Raw genomic sequence first — 27,525 nt, forward strand, 5'->3', positions numbered from 1 at the left:
CTGGTTATTAATTCTACGATGATGAACAGTGAGTTGAGTCTCCATAACCGAGGAGCAACGACGATTCGAACCGATTAAAACCCAGCTGGGGATTTCAGACCACACGACATATGCAGGTCCCCGACCTACATATACCAACCTACCCTCGGATCCTCTAAAACAAGGACGGGTCCGCGCCACCCGAGAACACAGTACTCCACCATTCCAGCCCATGGCCACGTGGGTACACGCTATTCCCGCCATCTCTCCACTCCCAGTGCGCGAGTAGCCATTCTCGTAATAGAATTGCCAAGTTCAGGCTTACCGGAGTATGTGGTTAGTACTACAAATTCTCACCTCATGCAATTCAACAACGGACGTGCCTTAATCGACACAGGCGGAAAGAACCCGCTCATAAGACCTCCATGTCTTGTGGCTCACACTCACCGAGTCCGTCTGGTCTAGATTTATTACTCCACATTCCCATATCATATGCTAACATAGTTAACCAGTGTTCCATTTGTAACTTGCAGGTGGCAGGTAGTTACCCGACCTTCATCGTTCTACGCATGGCTAAGCAAAACTAGGCATATACGAGTTTAAAACTGGTAATATGGTAAATATGGAATAACAAGGGTGGTAATGCAACAATTAGGCTTTTACTTAACTCCTAATCACTTAATGCAGTAACGGAAAGCAAAAGCGAAATTAATTTATAAAACACAAGGTAGGGTTGTATGCATCCGGGGCTTGCCTTCGTTGACGGAAAAGTCCGATTCCTGCGACGTTACACAAGTATTTGACCCGACCTCAACAGACGGATTAACCTCTTCAACAGCTTGATTAACTACCACGTTTTCACCTTCGTTCACTACACGTAATAACAATGCCATGTTTAACATGATGCGGAATTCGAAACATGATGCTCGATGAGGGATGAAAAATTAATAATTTGAATACAACTTTCCTTCGCGGTACAGTTGCAAGTCAAATAAACTAATTCTTTTTCGTAAACACATACATCAACTACCAAGGATCATTAACAACAAATGACCCAAGGTCATCACTCAATCCAAAATTTCAAACAAAACATAAATCACTAAAGGTTACTATTTGCTTTTATGAATTAATTATTTAATTCAAAATTATGAAATAAATCAACTTATTCTAATTGAGCCCAAAATTTTAGTACATGTTCATTACATGTTAACTAAGTGGCAAAACAAATTTCATAATTTTTGGATAAATAAATAAGCCTAGAAAAATCCTGGAAATCCATTTATGAATAAATTGAGCAATTTTTATCACATTTAAAACTTACTGAAAAACATTATTTCATATTTTTCTTAAATACTATACATCTCAGAGAAGTCACACAAAAATTTTTATAATTTTTTGGAGCTCTAAATAAATCTACATAAAAATAACAAAAACAGACACTATTCATTCAAATCTGAAAATAGAAAAATCTATTTGAACGCTGAGTCACTGACATCGGACCCCACCTGTCATCTTCTACCTCTCGCGTGTTGACTACGACGACGACGGCGCTGACCGGCACAAACTCACCGACGGTGAGCCCAAAGGCGACGGTCAAGGTACCAAAATGACCACATCATCACGGCGCATCGACTGAAGGCACTAGCTAGACGAATTACTACGAGTTACGAGCTTGGCGTCGGCCATGGCGGATGCGGTGGCTCGGCAACGTTACGCCGGCGAAATGAAGCCGAAAACGGGGAAACAGAGGGCATGGGAAGGTCCAGTAGCTCACCACGAACACGTTCAAGCAAGAATTAAGGCCGGAGAAGTAACGTAGACACGGGTCGACGTGAACAGCAACGACGGCGGAGCAAGGATCGTCGGTGACGGTGTGCCGGCGACTGTAGTGGATAAAACGGCCAAACAATAGTGAAATGAGCACTACGGCATCGAGACGAAGCTAAAGGGACATCAATCAAGGGCAATGGCTCACCGATGGACTCTGGCCACGAAGATGCGCATGCGACGGTGAGGTTACCGGCCGCAAGGAAGAAGGCGATGAAACTCGAGTTCCCGGTGAGGACAAGCCAAATTGGTGGGTCAGATGGACGCGCATGGTTCAGGCGGAGCTGGGACTAGCTTAACAGCAACGGTGGAGCACGACAACGACGGCACGGGCTCGCCGGAGATGGAGCAGCGGCGACGGGAAAAAACAGAGGGCGAAGAAAGAAGAACGACGGCGGCTCCAGAGCTTTATAGGGCAGCCAAGGAAGCGCAAGGAAGCCACGACGCAGCCTTCAGCGCGCCAACGCGACGCTCAGACGGCCACGCGCGCGACTGGAAGCAAGCCGAAGATCGCCGCCAGTGTAGCCTGAGCGGTGAGTACTGTTCACAGAAATTACAAGTTTGCCATTCGCCAAATTTCACAAATTACTCTCAAATTTTCATAACAACTCAAAAATCTCCAAAAATAAAAGTTGTTCAAAATCAAAAGTTCTACAACTTTGCTTTTATAACCATCTCCTAATTCGGTCTAGATTTTGAAATGAACTTTTGAATTTGAATAGGGAAATTTACCGAATTACGCCTTTTTGATTTACTCAAAAATTTTCTAAACAACTTGAAAAACTCCAAAAACAAACTTTGTATAACTTGCCAAGCTCTACACTTTTGCTTTTGGGCCCAACCCCAAAATATGCTTAGATTTTGAAATGGATTTTCAGGGTAGGGTTTACATGTTGAAACGCGGGGTTTTTTCGAAAAATTCAAAACCCAGTCAAACTTTGAACTTGAGTCAAACAATACAATTCAACACTCATTACACAAATGTAAACTTGTTTTAGTAAATGCACATCAAAGTTTTCACCAAATGCCAAATGCTTTGCAATGCATATGATGACATGTCAGATTTTAACATTTAAACACCCGAGGTGTTACAATCCTTCCCCCTAAAAGAAATCTCGCCCCGAGATTCAAAGCCATAGGGTATGTAATGGAAAAGGAAATGTGTCGCAAGAACACATACAAACTCTGTCCATAAAACAGCTAAGGTTACTTTTACAAAACACAATACGTACCACCGAGCTCAACTAACATTACTCGATTCTATATTGACGCTAAAAATTCGGGAAACTTTTCTAACAAGTAATCTTCTGATTCCCAAGTAGCTTCCTCTTCTGAATGTTGATTCCATTGTATTTTATAGAACTTGATTGTCCGTCTTCGAGTAACACGATCTTTCTAATCTAACACTCGGATAGGATATTCGGAATAAGTTAAATCCGGTTCTAGTTCCACTCCTTCAACTTCAACATTTTGTTCAGGCACTCGGAGACACTTCTTCATTTGAGAAACATGGAACACATCATGCACAGCTGCAAGATGTTCAGGTAATTTCAAACGATATGCTACTTTTCCATACCTTTCTAAAATTTGATAGGGTCCAATATATCGGGGTGCCAACTTTCCTTTAACACCAAAACGGTTAACTCCCTTCATTGGTGATACTTTCAGATATACAAAATCTCCTTTATTAAATACCAATGGTCTCCGTCGTCTATCCGCATAACTCTTTTGGCGGGACTGAGCTATCTTCAAATTACTCTGTATTTGCCTAACCTTGTCTTCTGTTTCTTTCACAAGATCAACTCCAAAGAATCTTCTTTCTCCAGGCTCAGACCAACTCAATGATGTTCTGCATCTACGACCATAGAGTGCTTCAAATGGAGCCATTCTAATGCTTTCTTGATAACTATTGTTGTATGAGAACTCGGCTAAAGGTAAGCATTCATCCCACTTTTTGGAATAGTTAAGGACACAACACCTTAACATATCTTCAAGTACTTGATTGACTCTTTCAGTCTGTCCATCAGTCTGCGGATGATAAACTGTACTGTACAGAAGTTTAGTACCCAACGAAGAATGCAATTGTTTCCAAAAGTTGGAGATAAACTGTGTACCCCTATCTGACACAATAGTTTTGGGTATTCCATGGAGACTCATGATTCTTGCTAAGTACATTTTGGCATATTGGATCGTAGGATATATTGTCTTGACTGGAAGAAAATGCGCTGACTTAGTGAGTCGATCTACAATAACTCATACTGAGTCAAATCCCTTTGATGTCTTGGGTAGACCAACAATAAAGTCCATGCTTATGTCCTCCCACTTCCAAGATGGAATAGGTAATGGTTGTAATTCACCAGCAGACCTCAAATGTATAGCTTTCACCTTTTGACAAGTATCACACTTTGCTATGTATCTGGCAATCTCTATTTTCATTTTAGTCCACCAAAATCTTTGCTTCAAATCATGGTACATCTTGTTACTTCCCGGATGAATGGATAACCTAGTAGCATGTGCTTCATCTAGAATTGACTGCCGCAACTCAGGAACTTTTGGTACCACCAGGCGATCCTTGAACCACAACACATCTTCATTGTCAATGCTAAAGCATTCCGCTTTTCCATTCTTGACTCTTTCCTTAATATGGGCTATACCCTTGTTTTCCTTCTGAGCAACAATAACTTGATCTCGAATAGTGACTTCAACAATTATGTTGGTCAAACTTCCTTGTTGAACTACTTCTACATTCAACTTTTCCATTTCTTGACATAAATTCAAACCTATTGTTCTCACTGTCAAACAATTGCAATAACTTTTGCGACTGAGAGCATCTGCAACCACATTTGCTTTACCAGGGTGATAATGTACTTCCAAATCATAATCCTTAATCAGTTCTAACCATCTTCTTTGTCGCATGTTCAACTCTGACTGAGTAAAGATATACTTTAAGCTTTTGTGGTCTGTATACATATGACACGTATTACCAAGCAGGTAATGCCGCCAAATCTTTAGAGCATGAACCACAGCTGCTAACTCCAAATCATGAGTCGGATAGTGTTCTTCATGTTGCTTAAGTTGCCGGGACGCATAAGCAATGACTCGGCCTTCTTGCATCAACACACATCCAATACCAATACCTGAAGCATCACAATAAACATCAAACGGCTTCTCGATGTCAGGTTGGGCTAACACTGGCGCCGTAGTCAACAGTCTCTTCAAAGTCTGGAAAGCCTCTTCACAATCTGATAACCAGACAAACTTAACTTGGTTCTTCAACAATTCAGTTATGGACTTTGATATCTTTGAGAAGTCTGGAATAAACCGACGGTAATATCCCGCCAAACCCAGAAAACTCCGAACTTGATGAACTGTGGTTGGCGGTTTCCAATCAAGCACATCCTTCACTTTGCTGGGATCAACTGCAACTCCTTCGGCTGACAAGACATGTCCAAGAAATTGCACTTCCTTAAGCCAAAAATCACACTTGCTAAACTTGGCATATAGTTGATGTTCTCTCAAGCGGGTCAGAACAATTCTAAGATGTTCTGTATGTTCTTTCTTATTCTTGGAATATACTAAAATGTCATCAATAAACACCACTACAAACTTGTCTAGCTCCGGCATGAATACTGAGTTCATAAGATACATGAAATGAGCTAGAGCATTTGTCAAACCAAAAGACATTACCAAGTATTCATATAACCCATATCTTGTGGTAAATGCCGTTTTGGGAATATCCTCAGGCTTTATCTTGATTTGGTGATATCCTGATCTCAAATCTATCTTGGAGAAAACTTTGGCTCCAGCCAGTTGATCAAAAAGCAGATCTATCCGAGGTAATGGATACTTATTCTTGATGGTCACTTCATTCAATGGACGATAGTCAACACATAACCTCAGGGTCTCATCTTTCTTTTTCACAAAAATTGTCGGACATCCCCAAGGTGAAGAACTAGGTTGGATAAACCCTTTCTTAATCAATTCTTGTAACTGAGTTTTCAACTCAGCCAATTCCTTAGGTGGCATCCTATAAGCTCTCCGAGAAATCAGAGCTGTTCCAGGTTGTAACTCTATATTGAACTGTACATCCCTATCAGGTGGTAGACCGGGTAATTCTTCAGGAAACACATCCGGAAATCCACACACTACCGGAATATCTCTAATCTCTTTGACAACAGTTGCACAAATCTTACTCACTGATCTTCTTAGGGTTGGAAGTTGGATAAGAAGTTGAGAATTACTATCAGGCAAACTCACTCTTAAGGTCCTATTCAAAGCATCTATAACAGCCTTATGCTGATACATCCAATTCATTCCCAAGATTATATCTATATCCTGATCCTTAAGGATAATCATGGTAGTGGGAAAAATATGCCCACCCAGGTTTACGGGTACCTGGTATACCATCTCCTTAGTACACAGACGTCCCCCGGGCGACTGTATAAAGAAACTTTCCTTTGTTGCCCCAATCGAAATTTCATGCTTCACGACAAATGTTCTATTGATGAATGAATGCGATGCGCCAGAATCAAAAAGTATAACTGCAGGGTGATTGGCAACAGGAAACATACCCATCATCACTGGCTCCCCTTCCGGAATTTCTCCAGCTTGAATATAGAACACCCGTCCTGTCTTCCTCTCATCTTTGCCCTTCTGAGCATTCTGATTGGGATTCTTGTTTAGTGCCTGACCCTGTTGTTGATTGGCAGGAGCCTTCTGATAATTTTGATTAGCCTATCTAGGATATGGACATTCCCTGGAGAAATGACCAGTCCTTCCACAATTATAGCACGGATAGTTATGACCCTGGGATGTTGGAGTATTGCCACCAGGAGCATTGGTTGACTGTGAACTTGGATAGGTTATAGCAGGACGGACATTTGACTGTTGCCCGGCTTGGAACTACGGCGGACGATAAGGAGGACGATTATGATGTACTGGATGATAAATCACCCTTTGCCTCTTCGGATTTCCCCCAAAAGATCCAGACGGCACACTCTTTTTTTTTGAGCTCCTTGTGCTGCCGATACTTTGATTCTGAAGCAATTGCAATATTTACTGCCTCATGATAAGTGACATTGGTGCAAGTGGTCATCATAGTCTGCAACTTGGTATTCAGGCCTCTCATAAACCACCTCTTCTTCTTGACATCGGTATTGACATGTTCGGATACATATTGGGACAGATGATTAAACCTTCCCACATACTGCATCACGCTTTGATCTCCTTGTTTCAAAGCAAGGAATTCATCTAGCTTCATAGCCATTACTCCTTTAGGGATATAATGGGCTCTGAAGGCTGTACGGAACTCAGCCCAAGTTATTGGAATGCCAGTTGGTTGCATAGCCACTAAGTTTGCCCACCAAGCACTTGCTGCTCCTCTAAGTTGTTGGGCGGCAAATGTAGGTTTCTGATACTCTGTGCATGGGATAAGGTCAAATTTCTGCTCCATGGTTCGAAGCCAGTCATCAGCCTCCAATGGTTCATCTGCCTTGGTAAACACTGGGGGTCTTGTGTCTGTGAAATCAACATATGTAGCCTCCTGTCGGTTATGGTGGCGTCCACGGTTTTCGTACATCTGATTCTGATTACTCTGAGCCATCTCATGAAGCAAACGAGAATTTTCAGCCGTCACATTGACGAGTGCAGTTATAGCATCAGCTAAATTGGTTGGAATTGGTGGCAGATCAGGAATACCGTCCTCATCTTGTGAAGTTCCCGGAATAAACGAACCCCGTGTACGACGCATCTGCTCATAACAAACCAAACTTTATTCACATATCTTTATTGAATTGTACCATAGCTTACTCTAGACACATTACATGGAGCTTACTAATGTACAAACAAACCTACGGGTACGAAAATAGAACTACATAACTTAACTAAAGCTACTATTATACAACTCTCCTTCTTTCCACAATTTCTTCAAACTTCAGGCTCGGTATCCATTCCGGAATTATTACCGCCTTCATCATCACTTTCATCGATTATTACTAATTCTTCAGGATCTTCTTCTTCTTCCTCTCCCGATTCATCATCATCGGCAAGGATGACATCGGGGTCCATGGCATCAGCTTGAGGCTCATGATTTGGATTCAGTAGATTGCTAAGCCTATGAACTTCCTCATGTAGATAGGTATTATGTTCTTCTAAATCTTCTACATAGAATTCTAGCTCATGAGTTCTAGCTCTAGCTACATTTTCCCTGTGCCAAGCTTCATTTCTTCCCTCCACCGTACAAACTAACATACTTTCGCAGTTCCTATGCATGGTGGTGAGCTGCCTCAATTGACCCTGTAATTCACCTATTTATATAACATCCAAAGCCCTATCTCTAGTAGATTGTGCTAACTCTGCGGAAATCCTCTGTATCTCTGCCTGAGGATCAGGCCTAGTACTGCTACTGCTAGCACCATCATTTCTAGGGGTAAGTTGGTGACGAGGAACTCCTTTGGGTCCGGTGGACTTACGGGGCGTCATCTTGGCACGAGCCATACTGTAGGAAACCAATTTAATCCAAGTAAGACCATTTGATCAAAATCCAAAGAGTAGCTAAGATGGATTACATTCCTCAAACCAGTCTCACTACTTAACTCCAGACTAAGAGGTGAAGGAAGTAACGAGTGAATTATTCATGATGCATGAATCGTTCTTACGAACAAAAACATCAAAGTTTATAATGCATATAAACAACATTTATTTTTATATAGGGCATAGTATAATTACTACTCCACCACACAAAACATTTTAATCAAATAGGGAATGGTGAGAAAGAATTAAGATAAGTCAGAAGCAATTTGGACCAAATTATCAAGTTAAATTTAGTCATCCCAATTCATTTTGAAGTTTTCGTAAAACAATACAGCAAAACCTTGTAACAAATGCTCTGATATCATTCTGTGGCAGAACCTCTTAAGTTATAGGGCCCACATGCACCTGTCACTGTCCGACGACCTTTGACATTTATGCATATGTTTCCAATAACTTAAAAAGACTGTCGGGTGTCCTCGGGGAACCCCGAATCATCCACGATTTTCGAGCAGGATCACGTTACAGAGTCAATACAGTATTACAACATTTATTCAAATATCAAAACCAGAGTAAAAACAGTGGAAGTCTTACAATAACATATTTTACAAACAGTTGTTTCAAACCTTACAAACTAAGTTCCATAATTATTACAAACCATAGTAGTAGTAGAGTGGCATAACTAACATATACTTAACACACAAAATAAACATCATGCCCAAGGATCACACATTTAATTCTCATCGTCAGAACGAACGATAGTCATGCAGCACGATCCAAAACAGATCTGCTCATGAGGCTCACCTGTAACAAGGGGTCAACGAACCCTGAGTACAAAGGTACTCAACAAGACTTATCCAAAATCTTAACTGATAAACTCAGTAATGCAGGCTCAAGGATTCAAGGTATAGCTTTAACAATGATCAAAGTTCTTTTGCGTAAAAGCTCTTTTAACAACATTCTTTATATAGAAAACTTCTCTAGAATTATATACAAAGCTGACACGATCCGCACTGAGATCATGAAACTTCATATCCAACATCTTCACAAGCCTTATTTAAGTTCTGGTTATTAATTCTACGATGATGAACAGTGAGTTGAGTCTCCATAACCGAGGAGCAACGACGATTCGAACCGATTAAAACCCAGCTGGGGATTCCAGACCACACGACATATGCAGGTCCCCGACCTACATATACCAACCTACCCTCGGATCCTCTAAAACAAGGATGGGTCCGCGCCACCCGAGAACACAGTACTCCACCATTCCAGCCCATGGCCACGTGGGTACACACTATTCCCGCCATCTCTCCACTCCCAGTGCGCGAGTAGCCATTCTCATAATAGAATTGCCAAGTTCAGGCTTACCGGAGTATGTGGTTAGTACTACAAATTCTCACCTCATGCAATTCAACAACGGACGTGCCTTAATTGACACAGGCGGAAAGAACCCGCTCACAAGACCTCCATGTCTTGTGGCTCACACTCACCGAGTCCGCCCGGTCTAGATTTATTACTCCACATTCCCATATCACATGCTAACATAGTTAACCAGTGTTCCATTTGTAACTTGCAGGTGGCAGGTAGTTACCCGACCTTCATCGTTCTACGCATGGCTAAGCAAAACTAGGCATATACGAGTTTAAAACTGGTAATATGGTAAATATAGAATAACAAGGGTGGTAATGCAACAATTAGGCTTTTACTTAACTCCTAATCACTTAATGTAGTAACGGAAAGCAAAAGCGAAATTAATTTATAAAACACAAGGTAGGGTTGTATGCATCCGGGGCTTGCCTTCGTTGACGGAAAAGTCCGATTCCTGCGACGTTACACAAGTATTTGACCCGACCTCAACAGACGGATTAACCTCTTCAACAGCTTGATTAACTACCACATTTTCACCTTCGTTCACTACACGTAATAACAATGCCATGTTTAACATGATGCGGAATTCGAAACATGATGCTCGATGAGGGATGAAAAATTAATAATTTGAATACAACTTTCCTTCGCGGTACAGTTGCAAGTCAAACAAACTAATTCTTTTTCGTAAACACATACATCAACTGCCAAGGATCATTAACAACAAATGACCCAAGGTCATCACTCAATCCAAAATTCCAAACAAAACCTAAATCACTAAAGGTTACTATTTGCTTTTATGAATTAATTATTTAATTCAAAATTATGAAATAAATCAACTTATTCTAATTAAGCCCAAAATTTTAGTACATGTTCATTACATGTTAACTAAGTGGCAAAACAAATTTCATAATTTTTGGATAAATAAATAAGCCTAGAAAAATCCTGGAAATCCATTTATGAATAAATTGAGCAATTTTTATCACATTTAAAACTTACTGAAAAACATTATTTCATATTTTTCTTAAATACTATACATCTCAGAGAAGTCACACAAAAATTTTTATAATTTTTTGGAGCTCTAAATAAATCTACACAAAAATAACAAAAACAGACACTATTCATTCAAATCTGAAAATAGAAAAATCCATTTGAACGCTGAGTCACTGACATCGGACCCCACCTGTCATCTTCTACCTCCCGCGTGTTGACTACGACGACGACGGCGCTGACCGGCGCAAACTCACCGACGGTGAGCCCAAAGGCGACGGTCAAGGTACCAAAATGACCACATCATCAAGGCGCATCGACTGAAGGCACTAGCTAGACGAATTACTACGAGTTACGAGCTTGGCGTCGGCCATGGCGGATGCGGTGGCTCGGCGACGTTACGCCGGCGAAATGAAGCCGAAAACGGGGAAACAGAGGGCATGGGAAGGTCCAGTAGCTCACCACGAACACGTTCAAGCAAGAATTAAGGCCGGAGAAGTAACGTAGACACGGGTCGATGTGAACAGCAACGGCGGCGGAGCAAGGATCGTCGGTGACGGTGTGCCGGCGACTGCAGTGGATAAAACGGCCAAACAATAGTGAAATGAGCACTACGGCATCGAGACGAAGCTAAAGGGACATCAATCAAGGGCAACGGCTCACCGATGGACTCTGGCCACGAAGATGCGCATGCGACGGTGAGGTTACCGGCCGTAAGGAAGAAGGCGATGAAACTCGAGTTCCCGGTGAGGACAAGCCAAATTGGTGGGTCAGATGGACGCGCAAGGTTCAGGCGGAGCTGGGACTAGCTTAACAGCGACGGTGGAGCACGACAACGACGGCACGGGCTCGCCGGAGATGGAGCAGCGGCGACGGGAAAAACAGAGGGCGAAGAAAGAAGAACGACGGCGGCTCCAGAGCTTTATAGGGCAGCCAAGGAAGCGCAAGGAAGCCACGACGCAGCCTTCAGCGCGCCAACGCGACGCCCAGACGGCCACGCGCGCGACTGGAAGCAAGCCGAAGATCGCCGCCGGTGTAGCCTGAGCGGTGAGTACTGTTCACAGAAATTACAAGTTTGCCATTCGCCAAATTTCACAAATTACTCTCAAATTTTCATAACAACTCAAAAATCTCCAAAAATAAAAGTTGTTCAAAATCAAAAGTTCTACAACTTTGCTTTTATAACCATCTCCTAATTCGGTCTAGATTTTGAAATGAACTTTTGAATTTGAATAGGGAAATTTACCGAATTACGCCTTTTTGATTTACTTAAAAATTTTCTAAACAACTTGAAAAACTCCAAAAACAAACTTTGTATAACTTGCCAAGCTCTACACTTTTGCTTTTGGGCCCAACCCCAAAATATGCTTAGATTTTGAAATGGATTTTCAGGGTAGGGTTTACATGTTGAAACACGGGGTTTTCTCGAAAAATTCAAAACCCAGTCAAACTTTGAACTTGAGTCAAACAATACAATTCAACACTCATTACACAAATGTAAACTTGTTTTAGTAAATGCACATCAAAGTTTTCACCAAATACCAAATGCTTTGCAATGCATATGATGACATGTCAGATTTTAACATTTAAACACCCGAGGTGTTACAGTTCATAAGTGAACAAGTGTTTTTTTGTAAGTTGTAAGTATATATAGCTTAACTAAAGGTCTCTTTCAGATATCTATAGTAAAAAGCAAGAGCAATGGTTCAGGAAACCAGGTGCGAAAGTTATTAGCATAGTTTAACTTAAACTCTCTTTCTATGTATACACATGTATCACAATATCTTTCTGACCAACTCTATGGCCCCGTTTACTTGGAGGAATTCTAGAGGAATTTATGAGAAGAAAACATTGTTTCGAATAAAAAAAGAAGCGGATCAAGCCGGGTTTAAGGGCACACAAACGGGGCCTATATATGTAGTATTTTTGCATCAATCATGTTACTCCATCAAGGCCTGCTTGATTTCTAAACATTAAAGGCTCATTTTGGTTGTTTATACTGCTAGAAAAGATCGAAGCTGGTAGCAAAGGAGTACTATGCTATAGATTGAGGAAGACGTCGTATGATCAAAGTTTATGATAGACCTCTTAATATACATAAATCCAGTGGCGAATCTAGGAATTTACCTCGGGGTATGCCGTCCAAAAAAATTTCTATATAATTCGGCAAATCATTTAGCAATTTGGTAACGGTAGTAAAATTGGCAACGTAATTCGGTAATAATAGTTAAATTTGGAACATGATTTGATAATAGTAATTCAGTAGCAGTGGTAAAACTTGCAACGTAGGGATGACTCAATGTTGTTAGCAATGAAAGTAGACAAGATTTTTCTACATGAAAAAGAAGAGAAAAGGGCAAAGACTGAATTACGTCTTGGTGTCTCAGACAGTCGTCTTTGCTTGTTAGTCATGCACGCGCAGCTAGCAGGCAACAACCGAGCTCCCTAGCTCCAAAGTTGTCAGGACTTGCCAATGTGTCACCACGACAGGACCTGGGGTCCTGGATCTCTCATCCGTGTGACTCTGGGTGCATGGCCCTGGACCCTAGAGAAAAGTAGCAAAGCTAGGCTGCTAGCGTTGCGTTCATTTTCAGTTCTCCAGCCTAGAGATAAGTGTTCTTTTGTTTTTGTTTTTTTTAAATACAGTATATATATACTCCAATATATGTTGGATCTGCAGGGTATGCCATCTGGCATACCCTGTAGCTCCGCCCCGGCATAAATCTCAATTTATAACAGGGTCTAAATGCAGGAAAAGATCCTGCTAAACTTGCCAAGTCAAGCTCTTCACCAAAAGAGAGCTTGTAGCAGAAGAATAGATGTGGTCTGTACTGCTTGTGAAGGTTTTCAACAGTTTTTCTAATCAAATTTGTTCCATTGTTTTCAAATAACATAAACTCAAGTCTATCTAATCAATTTTGTTCCATTGTTTTCAAGTAACATAAACTCAAGTCTGTAAGTTTTATCAGTATACCAAGGAATGGTACCTTGTACCTGTTAATTACAGTAAATGGTTGATCAAGATTAATATCTTATAACTAATAGTCTAATACTTGCATATGTATGTATGTGTAAAATGAATTTACCTCCAAACAACCTAAGCGAATGAACAGCCTTGTTTGTTGCATTTATAAGTATTAGCATCAGGTTGCATTCTAAACCTGCACTCTATAAACTCGATAACACCAAGTTTGACCTTCTGTAATACCAGAAATGGTCACCCAATTACGGGAGCTAATCATATTACATTGAGAAATAGAAAACATTAATTTTTTAGCTAACCTTTTTAGTGAAAGGATCTCTTGGTTGCAGCTGCAGAAGTGTTCTTTTCTAAAAATTTTGCAATCCATCATATTATCCTCGTAAGTGCACTCTTTGGATCTGAACTGCAGGTCTTGCAAGGCTGCATTTTGTTGTTCTGAATACCTTCTCTAAAAGGCTTTGATTTCAAGTATGCTATTTTCATTTATGCCAACTTCAAGCTGGCGATATTATACCAAATCTAATGGTTGGTCAAACTATGTGTCCAAGGAACCAGAAAACAAGTCATGCCAGGCTTAGCAATGGCCTTTGACCATACAGGATTACGGGTACAGCACACATTGCTTCTGCTACACTGAGACATGTAATGTCTAAATCAAATTGCACTGTTGACAATGTCGAATAACTAACTGGACAAAATAAATGCAAGTTGCAAGGTAATGTTATGAGCACATATTGTCTTACCCAACAGCTATAAGGCTAACGCTTGGACCTGGCGATCCGTTCATGGCTAGCACGAGACCCCGGGATACGCCAGCCACGCGACGCTAAGGCTGCAGCACAGCACGCACAGTGCATAGCTCGCCGTGGCTATCCACAACGCATACAGTAGGGCTGTTCCATGGCGTGCTTGGCACTTCGTCGAATAGTCAGCGAGCGTGACCCATGGGAGGCGCCGTGCTTACGACGCCCGACATGATATGAATCACCGGCCGTCACATAGGTGGAGGCACGGGGGCAATACGTCCAGCAGTGGCTCGTCACCGTGGCAGGGGTTTGCTCTCTTCGGGTAGGGACGAGATGCGCCACGTGACGGCGGAGATCAAAGCGGGCTAGCCAGGCACGCCGAGGCAAGGAGGTGGAGGGCGGCGAAGCGGAGAGCCGCCTCCCTATCAGCAGCAGTGTTTTCCTAAACGCTAAACAGTCGGTCACCTACCGTTTAGCCATTATTCGAACAAAATATCCCATTAAACGGACTAAACGGCCAATTAAACAGGATAAACAGATGATTAAACAGAAACGACGCACCACTATGTAGCGTTTACACGGTGTTTAAACGGACTAAACGACCGTTTAGGCAAACAGTGATCAGCAGCCACCTGATCTGCCTCGACAGCCCGGCGAAGGCGGAGGGAGGCGGCGGCTGCAGTCTGCAGGGACGGGAAGGAGGAACGCGAAGGCACGGGAAACGCTAGCTCATGTGCTCGCTTTTCGATGGTTCGATCAAAATCCGATGGCTAAGAAAAAAAGGGCTACGTGGCCCAATCAGGTGACCGAGCTTGGCCCTGCTTTCGTAAGATAGAGAAGAGGTTGCACATTACAATGTTGTCTCTGCCAATGTGGATTTCTGTTGAGGTAGATATCATGTAACCTCAAAAATAGAGATTGCAAAAATTGCTGGCGCACAACTAATTATCATGTAATCCTGAATTCCTGATATCAGCTAACGAACAGAGTCAGGCAGCATTCCTGTGACCGAAGAACCATGCTGGTCACTAGTTATTATTTGCAAACTTTACGTTGCTTAGAACTGGAACTGCATCTCCTTTGTGTAGTTGAGCCCGTCAAGGTGTGCAACCATGGCCTTGTTCATCGGAGGAGGACCACATCTCAGGATCTGAAATAGGTAAACACATGTAAGCGTCCAGGTTAGATACGATCAATCCTCATAGTGAGCTGAAAAAAGAAACAATAAGACTCAAGATTCACCTGAATGTCCTCAGCAGGCGCTGGACAATGAGATTGGATCATTTCCTTCGACACAAACCCAACACCACCGTTCCAGTTCTCAGGAGGCTGCATATGTAAAAACACAGCGTATGTCAGATGTCTTTGGAAACAATGCACTAATTAGTAGAATGTAAAGCAGATATCTCAGCATAATAACTTTAGAAAATAAAGAACAACATAGCAAGGAAGTATATTCAGATATTGTTTTAGTTATAACAGGAATTCTGCAGACATTTCTAAAAGTTTCAAAAAAAAAATGGAGAGTTTGAAACAGTGGAGGCCACTGCTTTTTTTTTAAAAAAAACTAATGTATTCCTACACACAAAATCAAGAATGTTGATACAGTAATATCATCAAACTTCTAAAGAATGTAGCACAAACCTGATTCAACACGTAGTAGATCTTAAAGCGACCAGGATAGGTTTTGGCCATGCTGTCCAGCTCATCCTGCATGAATTGAATTGAATACAAATTATTAAAGTCAGTATGGCAGTCCATCATAAAGAGCATGTGTAAATCAATCTGACAGATAAAAGATAAGAATCCATAATAACAGTGTAAAGAATCCTATATCAGTATAACATTATCTGGCAATGGAAACATTTTCTTAAGCATGTGTTGCTGCTATTAAAGTCAGTATGTTGCTGCTATTATATCATTTTACATACATCTGAAGAAAATTTTCAGAAAGTTATGTGTTAAAGGATAAGCTTTGGCTGCTAAATTCAAGTGTATAACTCACTGCTATTTTGTGCACAACAATTTGCATGAGTTAGATAATAACTTAAAATTATGCTGAAAATATGCTAGGTAGAGCAGAAAGAGAACATTAGTAAACTGAATGTCACTGGTTCTCATGAGCAACAAAAATTAGTGTGCATATAGAATAGTAAACATATCCACAACAGTCAACTAAATCATATACACCACAGAAGGAACGGTTGATGAAATGCTAACCACCACATCAACAAGAAAAATACCATATATTATGTTATTTAAATTGACTATATCACAACCATCGCAATTGAAAATTCTACCTTCAGAAGAATGTCTTCATATGTGACATTAGCATAAATTAAGTGAACCTTGGTGTTGTCATTAGGGTTCTCAAGGATTGCTCTGGCAACCTGTGGTAGCAGAAACAAAAATAAGATCACTGATCACTTGAAAACGAAGTGTTTTGTAGCATGATCTATCGCAATATACAACTCAGGATTCATTGTTACCTGGAACATTGGAGTAATGCCTGATCCACCAGCCAGCATTCCAAATGCCCTCACTTGGCCAACTTGGTACTTGAAACGGCCCTATATCAGAGAAGAAGTCATATTAACCTCCTAACTGAAGGCAAATGTGCATGATACAGAAATTGTGAGGCGCTTCATAGGGTTTGAGGAAAATCCATTTGAATTCACCTCAGCGCTCAAAGTAACCAGTGCTTTTTTGTGACCACAAAAGAAACCTAAGCTGACTACATCAGCAGCTCACAACATGATGATCACCTTAGGTCCCTTCACGGACAAATAATCACCAACTTTCATCTCGCGGAAATGATGGGACATTCTCCCTTGAGGATACATCTGCATGATAAAAAGGATTGAAGAACTGGTGAGTCAACATATGAGTGCAAAGCACAAAAAGTATCCAAACAAGGAAAATCGATCTAAATATTTACCTTTATGACAAGCTCGAAATATCCAAGATCAGAATCCAATGTAGTAGGGGTATATGGCTTGATAACTTCTTCACCAGTAGCGTCCTGTCCTCTGCATAAAAACAAGGGAACACAAATATAGTTAAAAAGAAATTATGTAAAAGCAAAATTTACGGAAAAGGCAGAATCAAAAACCTGCAACTGATATGTTGACCGATTGGAAGGCCCAATACAGAAGTCGGAGTTGGAAGAGCGAATTTGAACCTGGCAACATTATGACTTATTTGCTTCTTTTCAACAAGTTTGAACTTCCTGAAGTTCTCAGGATCCAAGCAGCCTAATGTCAAAACAACAGCACAACAATCAAATTGAGCTATAATGCATTAATCTTGAGTTGCAGAAGCAAACTTAAGCACAAATAATTTTTGGGTGATAAACAAAAAATGTAAATTACCATGTACTGCCAACAATTAATACTTGTAGATGGTTCAGAAGCATGAATAAACAATGAAACTACAACCATATTGCAGAGAATAAGGCTCTCGGTCACTAAAATCACATCAGAACCAATAAAATCAACAATAGCAGACATTTCCAACTACACAGGTAATAACAAAGACCATTTACCAAAACGTGAAAGCAGGTTAAACTTAACTACTCCCTCCGTCCCAAAAAGAATGATGTTTTTTACTTTCAGACATCATATTTGACCATTCGTCTTATTCAAAATTTTTGTATAAATTATAAAATAAATAAATCATTATTAAAGTATCTCTAATGATAAAAATAAGTCATAACAAAATAGATGATATTTAAATAAATATTTTGAATAAGACGGATGGTCAAACAAGATGTCTAGAAGTAAAAAACGACACTCTTTTTTGGGACGGAGGGAGTATAATTGATTGACAGCCTACAACAACTACGAGCATGAATCCATGGGTATAAACTTCTGTCTCGTTTTTTGTTTATCCCAAGAACTACTACCTTGGAGGCTGCAAGTAGAAACTCTACAGATGGAGTCCAAATAATAATTAAAAAAACTATACTGTATGACGCACTGAAACCCCTTCCCCAGTAACTTTCCGAAATAACTGAACTAGCACACTAATTCCACTGGAGCTAATGAAAGCGCGGAGCCCATTGGCAACCAGATCTTACACGAAACAGAGGCATCACGCATCCGCACAACTAGAATGGTAGTGTGTGTGTGTCTATGTCCATACTCCATACCCTTGGGCTTCCTGGATCGGAGGAGGAGGAAGGCGCCGCCCGCGGCGATGGCGACGACGGCGACGGCGACGGCCACTGTGGTCTCGATGCTTTGCCCCTGCAGGAAATCCATGTCTGCGTGCGGCCTCCCTCGGTACCACTACTAGCAATCCGTGGGCGGGTTTGGTACTTTGGTTGGGCCGCGGGGGGGATTTTAGAGGCGGCGCGGGGGGTAGGTAGCTCGGTGTCAGCGGGTTCGGGGAGGAAGATCAGAAAATGGAAGAGCAGGGTAGATGGCTGCAGACGGAGATCACAAGGTTTTCCTCTTTCCCGTTTTGCCCTCGTTGAAACTGCAGAGTCCATACATTGCTGTATACTTTCATGTTTTTTTTTTTATTGAAGTAGCACTGCACTGTAGTCTGTAGCAGTAAAAATACTCATCTCAAATTTAACTCGCTTCGATGGTCATCCCATCCTTACTAGAACAACAACTACATTCACACGAGGCCTCAGAATTGTAAGTCGAGATCTGAACGGCAGCATTTCGCAGGGAATTCGCTCACGAGTCATGCCAGTGCATACGGATACGGTGATGGGAGTAGTACATATACGATCTACAGTTGGGGCCTTGGGGGTAGATCCCTTCTCTGACACCCTGGTTCAGCGTCAATTTTGAAGCATCGGGTCGCCCCCGACAACCTTTCAGATACTCATCAGATGGTTGCATGTGGCATTGTGGCCTGACGAAGTGACGACGCGGTAGGTGACTCGAGAAAGTTGTTTTCCCCATTCCTGTGGTCGGATCGCGGACCAGCCACGGCAGTTCGGTGGTCTGGAGCACGCCACGCCGCCACAGCCCACGGCGATGGCACAGCAATGCCGTGCCGCGGCGCGCGGGTTGGTGAGCAGCCGGTGACAGCGGGAAGCAGTCGCAGGCTCGCAGTTGCAGCCAGGTGAGGCTTTTTTTTTATGAAATAAAGCCCTTGTTTAGTTGGACCTCAAAATCCAAAAAGTTGCTACAGTATCTGTCACATCGAATGTTTGCGGCCCGTGCATGGAGCATTAAATGTAGACGAAAAGAAAAACTAATTGCACAGTTTGGTGGGAAATTGCGAGACGAACGTTTTAAGCTTAATTAGTCAATGATTGGACACTATTTTTCAAATAAAAACGAAGGTGCTACAGTAGCCCCAAAATCCAAATTTCGCAAACTAAGCAAGGGCAAAATCTTCAAATACGATTGAAAACTGGTGACTCGGTCCCAAAATAATTATTTTCGAAAACTAGTGACTCAATCAGTAGCGGAGCTTGAGGTTAAATTTAGAGGGAGCCAATATTAGAATATTCATATTTTAGGGAGCGTACAAGTGGCTAACCTAAAGCTTCATTTGCATTCCCCCAAAAAAAACTTCATTTGCAAAATATATTGAAATACTGTAGCATCCTTTATAGAATTACAAAAAATGAGGAGGGGCCATGACCTCTATGGCCCCAATGAAGCTCCTAGAGTGAAGGATGAAATGTAGCACACACTGGTCACCGATCCACTCAGGAAACGTATGCCGCTTCGAAATCTAGTTGGGATTGATGGTATAACCTCCACACCGTTAAATTTAATACATCGTACATATTAAAATGTGGAGGTAATATGTATTGGACTAGATTATGATCCCCATATTCTAAATTATACTCCATTCATTCTAAATTATAAGATATTTTGACTTTTTTCTAGATAAATAGCTTTTTCTATGCATTTAAATATATGCTATGTCTAGATACATAATAAAAACGATATAATGTATCTAGAAAAGCTAAAATAACTTATAATTTAGAATGAACGAAGTTGTTCACTATAGATTTGTCTAAATCAAACTTCTTTAATTTTGGCAAAAGTTTATAAAAAAAAATCCACATCTACAATGCCGAAGTAGTTTAGGGGGTGTTTGGATGCAGAGACTAAAGTTTAAGAGGTGTCTCATCGGATGTCACATGGGGTGTTCGGATACTAATAAAAAAACAAATTACAGAATCCGTCAGTAATCCGCGAGACGAATATATTAAGCCTAATTAATCCGTCATTAGCGCATGATTACTGTAGCACCACATTGCCAATCTATATTAAGCCTAATTAATCCATAATTAGTCTATATTTAATACCACATGCATGTGTCCAAACATCCGATGAAACAGCGACTAAAGTTTAGAAGGTGAAAACAAACAGCCCCTAAATTAAAGCATCCATGAAACATGTCTTAATGATGTAAATATATATTGATATATTTTTTTCTAATATTTTTATCGAAATAAAAGAGTTTGACTTAGAATAAATCTAAAGTGAACTATAATTGAGAACTGAGGAGAGGAGTAGCACTGAGTGCCTGCTTGTTTGTTCTTTTGCTATATCTTTGTAGATTTTCCTTTTCACGAATTAAATGTATAATGCTACATATAATACCCTAAGAGGGGTATATATAAGCCAGCAAAATGCCTTCACGTCTGCTCTAGGCTCCTAATATATATACATGCAACTTTTACTTCATAAAGTTGATTTCAGTTATAATTAAGGGAGCTTCTGGGCATTTTTTACTTCTCCAAAAAGCTTGACAAGCCAGATCCTCTAAATAGGTTTGCTTCTTCAACCGGTCAAAAGCTCTAAAATCTACACTTCGTTCAGAAAGTAGAGAAGCTTGCTCAAAGGAGTTTTTTTTAGCTCTTTCAGAAAGTTTCTCGAGGAGGTATGTCGGGACTAATACTAGGGTATCCAAAGAAGGGGAGCTAATGGCCATCAACATTTATTCATCCGAGCAGTCAAGGGCACGACTATAGCTCCAACCGACCCCAGGCACGCAAGCTCCGAGTCGCCCGACCTCTGGGGGCGGGCTCCGCCTCGCTCGACAACTGGGGGCAGGCTCCGCCTCGCCCGACCCCGAGGCTCCGCCTCGCCGGACCCCGAGGCCGCAGGCTCCGCCTTGCCCGACTCTTAGGTTTATGTTCCGTCTCGCCCGACCCTTGGATTTGTGCTCCGCCTCGCCCGACCTCTGGGGCAGGCTCCGCCTCACCCGACGGGGACTCATACCATCGCCAACCACTCCAGGTCCAAGCATATGGGCCTGGGTCAAAACTCTGACACCAAGAAAGAGACTGGCACGCCCCGATGTAACCCGTGGCCATGACGGGCCATACCTGAGGGTTCACATCAAGAATAGCGTCGAGCGTACCGGTGCTGTTCTGTCTAACCCTCGTACAAATGCTGACAGGCGCGTCAGCTCACCACGACGTCCACTGCGATGGGATGGAACGCCATGACCGGTAGACGACGCCTGCGCATGGCGCTAGTGGCGGACAGGGCCGCGACGTGGAGTTGTCCCTGCTGACATCGACAGGGTCGGCGGGGCCCGCATGAAGGATAAAAAGGACCCGGCGATCCTGAAAGACTTCCTCTCTCTCTCTCTCCCTCGTTCTTCTCTTTTCCTCCGCTGTAACCCGTGCTTTTCCTTGGTCTATAAAAGAGATAGCAGGGCGTTCCATGAAAGGGACTGATCGAACCATCGGATCTGATCCAACCTCGAACCGATCAGATCCAGATCCACACAAAAGCACGACACGAACACATGGCTAAGCAGCAACCGAGCTCTCAACACCCGTTCACTCCTTTCACCAGAGACTTGGGACATGTCCCTCTCTCGCCCATTTGTAACCTCTACTATAAACTTTCAGTGCTAGTAACACAAGCAGCAGCGATGAACTAGACGTATGGACTTTCTGCCCAAACCAATATAAACCTTGTGTCCTCTAAGCACACCATCCGAGCCAGACGTGCAATATTAGAAATTTACTCATCGGTGGTAACTCAAAACACCGACAAGGTGCTTTTGGAAAAGGTACATCTCCAAAATAGGGCCTTGAGAGGTTGAGCTTTTGACTTTTGACTAGGAGAAAAACAAAAGCTAAAACAATAGTCGTGAGACTACTCTCCCTCCATTACAAATTATAAAAAGCTTTGGCTTTTCTAAATACATGACTCTTATTATGCACTTAGATATACACTATGTCTAAATATATAGTAAAAGCAATCTATATCTATATCTATATTGAAAGCATCTAGGCCCCTAGTGGGTTTTGGTGATTAATGACAATATGTGATTACTATGACTAACGTGTGTTTTGTAGAGGCAATTAAGTTAGGTCATGGTAATGGCAATTGATTGGGCAATCATGGTTGTCATGCCCCTACGATGGAAATCGTTTTGATTTTCAAAGGATGGACGATAACGTTAGGGATGGACTAGTTTTAAGTGTCATTTTATGTTGGAGAGACACTTAGAGTAGTTTAGGACTTTGTTTTTCCTTTGGCCATACTATTAAGGGGGCTATGGACTAGTAGCTTGATCTGGGTGAGTCTAGTGGGTTAGGTGTGGTGCACACTTGTTAAATCTAGCACTAGGTAGCTCCTAAGTAGCCCTATGATCAATTGGAGAAAACTTCATTGACATATGATTTTGAGTTGGAAGTGAATAGAGGGTCAAATATTGACCGGACGCTGGTTTCGGTGTGACCGAACACTGGCAGTAGAGTCCGGTCAGTGCATTTGATCAAGTGAAGTCGTTTGGTTGTGACCGGATGCTGAGTGAAATGTGATCGGACGCTGTGTGCCAGAGTCTGGTCAACTCCAGTAAGGTCTAGAGACGGAGAATACTGATCGGACACATCCAGTTAGTCCTGACCAGACGTTGGTCAGGTTCGATTACTGACCAGACGCTGAACAGCGAAGTGACCGGACTCTGGGCTCCAGCATCCAGTCAACATCAGTAAGGTTCCAGAGAGTAGTTTTTGTGACCGAACGTGTCCGATCAGTGCTGACCGGACGTAGGTCAGAGTCTGGTCATAACTTAATGGCTCTATGGTGGGGAAAACTGATCGGAGCATCCGGTCACCTTGATTAAAGCATCCGGTCACCCCACAGAGTGCTGACTCAGGCACATAACGGTTTATTTTGAATGAGAGGGTATAAATACTTTCTCTATTCATTCAAGGGAGAACTCTTGCCCATTTCAATAGCTGAAAAACACCCTTGAGAGTGCTAAGGAGAGCAAAAGCCTAGTGAGGTGATTGAGATTTGAGAATCCAAGATTAAGACCTCATTAGTGAAAAGAGAGTAGCAAGTGTGCATCCACCCTTCTCATTAGGTTTGTTGTGGTCAAGTGAGAGTTCTTGCTTGTTACTCTTGGTGATCGTCATCACCTAGATGGCTTGGTGGTGATAGGGAGTTTGGTGATCATCTGACAAAGCTTGTGGATGACCCAACTCAAGTTGTGAGCGGTTGTGGGTGATTCACCATGATGGAGTGTTGAAGAATTAACCCGTAGAGAGCACTTGATTCTTGCATAGATCAAGGGAGAGCTACACCCTTGCGCGGGTGCTCCAACTAGGACTAGTGGGGAGTGGCGACTCTTCGATACCTTAGTAAAACATCACTGTGTTCCTTCTCCTCTCTTTACTTTGAGCATTTACTTTTGAGCAATTCAATTCTTGTCTTTACATTCTTAGAATTGTCATACTAGAGTAGGATTGGAACTTAGGGTGCTAAACTTTTGTGCGCTAGATCATTAGAATCATATTCTAGGCACAAGGGGTAAAGTGGGCTAAGTGTAGGGTTTAATTATTGCAAAAAAATTTAAAATTAGCCCAATTCACCCCCCTCTTAGGCATCTTGATCCTTTCAATTGGTATCAGAGCCTCATGTTCACGTATTTAGGCTTAACCGTCTAGAGAAAGATATTTTACGGGGATGGACCTCCTCCTATCTTTGAGGGAGATGATTTTCCTTATTGGAAAATCCACATAGAGGCGTATTTAGAAGCTCTAGATGTTGGAATTCTTAGAGCCGCCTCTCAAGGTTTCCCAAAACCTAGGGATCCTACGCACCTTCAAGGCGATGAAGTGAATTATGAAAAATAGAATGCAAAGGCTAGAAACACCATCTTTAGAGGCCTTTGTAAAGATGTGTTTAACCAGGTAAGGAACCACAAAGACACCTATGCACTATGGTTGGATTTTGTGCGCTTTATAAGGGAACTAAGAGCGAGCGTGAGGAACAATATCATCTTGTTATGAAAAAGCTTAATTCATTTGAGGTGCTTCTGAAAGAAAGTGCTAATAAAATGTACTCACACCTAAATATTCTTGTAGAGGAAGTCAATGGGCTTGGACTCACTTAAATGCAACCATCCGATGTTGTAAGAAAAATCTTGAGTGTCCTCCCCATTGATAAATATGGGCATATTGTGACCATGCTTCATCAAGGTGATCTTTTCACCGCTACACCAACTCAAATCTTGGGAAAGATCAACGCTCATGAGATGTACATGCACACCACATCACAAGATGGCTCATCCTCTACCAAGAAAAAAGACAAGGACTTGGCATTCAAGGCTAGCCAAGAGAAGAGCAAAGCAAGAATTGAGTATGAGAGCTCAAGTGATGATGAAATTGATGATGCAAGTCTTGTTCTCATGGTGAGAAGAACCGCCAAGATGCTAAAGAAGCTCAACAATAATGGCGTCAAGTTTGATGACAAGAAAAAGAAATTCTTCACTAGCACTAGAAGAAAGCCAATCTCTAAGATGGATTGCTATAATTGTGGAGAACTTGATCATCTAGCACATCAATGCCCCAAGCCTAAGAAAGACAAATACAAGAAGAAGAACAAGGGCAAGAAAGATGACTCAAATGATGAAGATGAAGATGAGAAGAAGAAAAACAAGCCATACAAGAAGAAGGATGGCAAGAAGAAGGACTTCCATAAGAAGAAGAAAAATAGCAAGGCATATATCATTGGTGATTGGCTCACGGACATTGATTCATCAAGTTGCTCATCCGATGATGATAGTGACAATGAGAAGGTGGCCGCTATTGTGATTGACTCTTCATCATCTTCACCGACACCACCACCATCATCCTCTACACACCTATGCCTTATGACCAAGGGTGAACGAAAGGTATCAAATGATGATGAAAGTAGTGGTGATGAAAATGCTTGCAATGATGATAGTGATAGTGATGATGATGAATTTGAATCACCTTTATATGATGATATTATTAAATTACTAAATCAATACACTAAGATCATCAGAAAGTCAAGAGCTAAGAATGAAAAGCTAGAACTTAAGAATAATTCTCTTTTAGCTAAATGTGACATAGCAGAAAAGGCTAGTGTTGAGCTTAGAGAAGCAAATGATGCTATGTCATCCAAACTCAAGGAGCTCAAATCTTCTAAGAAAGAGCTTAAAGATAAATATGATAAACTTGAGGGGATACATAATATGCTCATCACTAGCTATAACATGCTAAAAAAGAGTATATAAATCTTAAGATCAATCATTATAATCTTGTTATCTCTCAAGAGTTTTTATCCAATAAACCACATGATGCTACTAACCATGTTGTTAAGATTGATATAGCTACATCATATGATGACTTGATTATTGAGAGCATTGAGCAATGTTCTAGTAGCAAAGGCAAGCAAGTGGTTGAGTCTGACGACTATGATAAGTATGTCAAGATCACGAATGAGAATGAGAAGCTATCAACCACCAACACCAATGTGTTAGAGAACCTTGACCATGATAGTGATCTATCTCTTGAGAATGAGAAGCTCAAAGAAGAAAACAAGAGACTCAAGAAGGAGAAGAATCATGATAAGCTCAAAGAAGAGAACAAAAAACTCAAGCTAGAAAAAGAACATCTCAAGACCGGGTTGAATAAATTCACAAGAGGCCAACATCTTCAAAGTGAGCTACTCATGAACATCGTCATAAAGATGGATAGAACTAGAATTAGATACTTGGCAAATCAAGATAAGAAGGCTCAAGCTCAACAACAACAACACAAGTCAAAGCCAAAGCCAAAGAGGTGTTTTAAGTGTGGACAAGAAGGCCACTTTGCCCATGAGTGTCAAACTCCACCACCACAACCCTTGCCCAAGCATGCTAGACCTTTTGCTTTCAATGCTCATTACATACTTAGAAAAAGGATTCTAGTGGTAAAATAAAAGTTATGTTCTTAGGACCTCCCAACAAGAATAGGCCTAAGAAAATTTGGATTGTAAAGTTACTTGTAGAGAAAGTCAAAGGACCTCAACAAGTTTGGGTCCCTAAACAAGCTTGATCTCTTGTGTGTAGGTGAACTACAAGACCGGTGGAAGTTATTGGGTAATTGATAGTGGTTGCACACAACATATGACCGGTGATCCTCGTATGTTCACCTCACTAGATGAAGATGTAGATGGCCAAGAAAGAATTACATTTGGAGATAATTCAAAGGGCAAAGTCAAAGGATTGGGCAAAGTGGCAATATCAAATGATCATTCTATCTCAAATGTGCCATATGTTGCTTTCTTGAGTTTCAACTTGCTATCCGTTGGACAATTGTGTGATCTTGGCTTCCAATGCTTATTCACCGAGAAGGAAGTGGTTGTATATAAGAAAGATGACGATCAAGTTATATTCAAGGGATTTAGATATAACAACCTATATCTAGTGGATTTCACCTCCGAAGATGCTAACTTGAAGACATGCCTATTCACCAAAACTTCACTTAGGTGGCTATGGCATAGAAGACTTGCTCATGTTGGGATGAGCTCACTCAAGAAGCTTATAAAGAATGAATTGGTGAGAGGGTTGAAGGATGTGAAATTTGAGAAGGACAAGCTTTGTAGTGCATGTCAAGCCAGCAAACAAGTTGCAAACACTCATCCTACAAAAGCTTTCATGCCAACAACAAGAGTGCTAGAGCTCCTTCACATGGACTTATTTGGACCAACAACATACAAGAGTTTGGGAGGAAATCTTTATTGTCTTGTGATTGTTGATGACTACTCAAGATATATATGGATGTTCTTCCTTCATGACAAGACCAAAGTTGCATCATGCTTAAAGAAGTTTGCCAAAAGAGCACAAAATGAGTTTGAAGTGAAACTC

At 41.4% G+C, this 27,525-nt stretch overlaps 1 protein-coding gene across 1 annotated transcript; it reads right to left on the minus strand.

Annotated features, from left to right (window-relative positions):
- Window positions 1-15,336: 15,336 nt before the first annotated feature.
- On the minus strand, window positions 15,337-18,828 carry LOC136459299 (NADH--cytochrome b5 reductase 1-like). The gene is made up of 9 exons (XM_066459172.1): window positions 18,569-18,828; window positions 17,531-17,672; window positions 17,357-17,447; window positions 17,184-17,261; window positions 16,908-16,988; window positions 16,719-16,808; window positions 16,063-16,128; window positions 15,661-15,747; window positions 15,337-15,568 (listed from the first exon to the last, which is right to left on the minus strand). The coding sequence occupies exons 1-9, from the start codon at window positions 18,678-18,680 to the stop codon at window positions 15,476-15,478; spliced, it is 840 nt and encodes a 279-aa protein (XP_066315269.1). The 5' UTR covers window positions 18,681-18,828; the 3' UTR covers window positions 15,337-15,475.
- Window positions 18,829-27,525: the final 8,697 nt, after the last annotated feature.

Source organism: Miscanthus floridulus, chromosome 6, assembly GCF_019320115.1.
Source record: "Miscanthus floridulus cultivar M001 chromosome 6, ASM1932011v1, whole genome shotgun sequence".
Classification (NCBI taxonomy): domain Eukaryota; kingdom Viridiplantae; phylum Streptophyta; class Magnoliopsida; order Poales; family Poaceae; genus Miscanthus; species Miscanthus floridulus.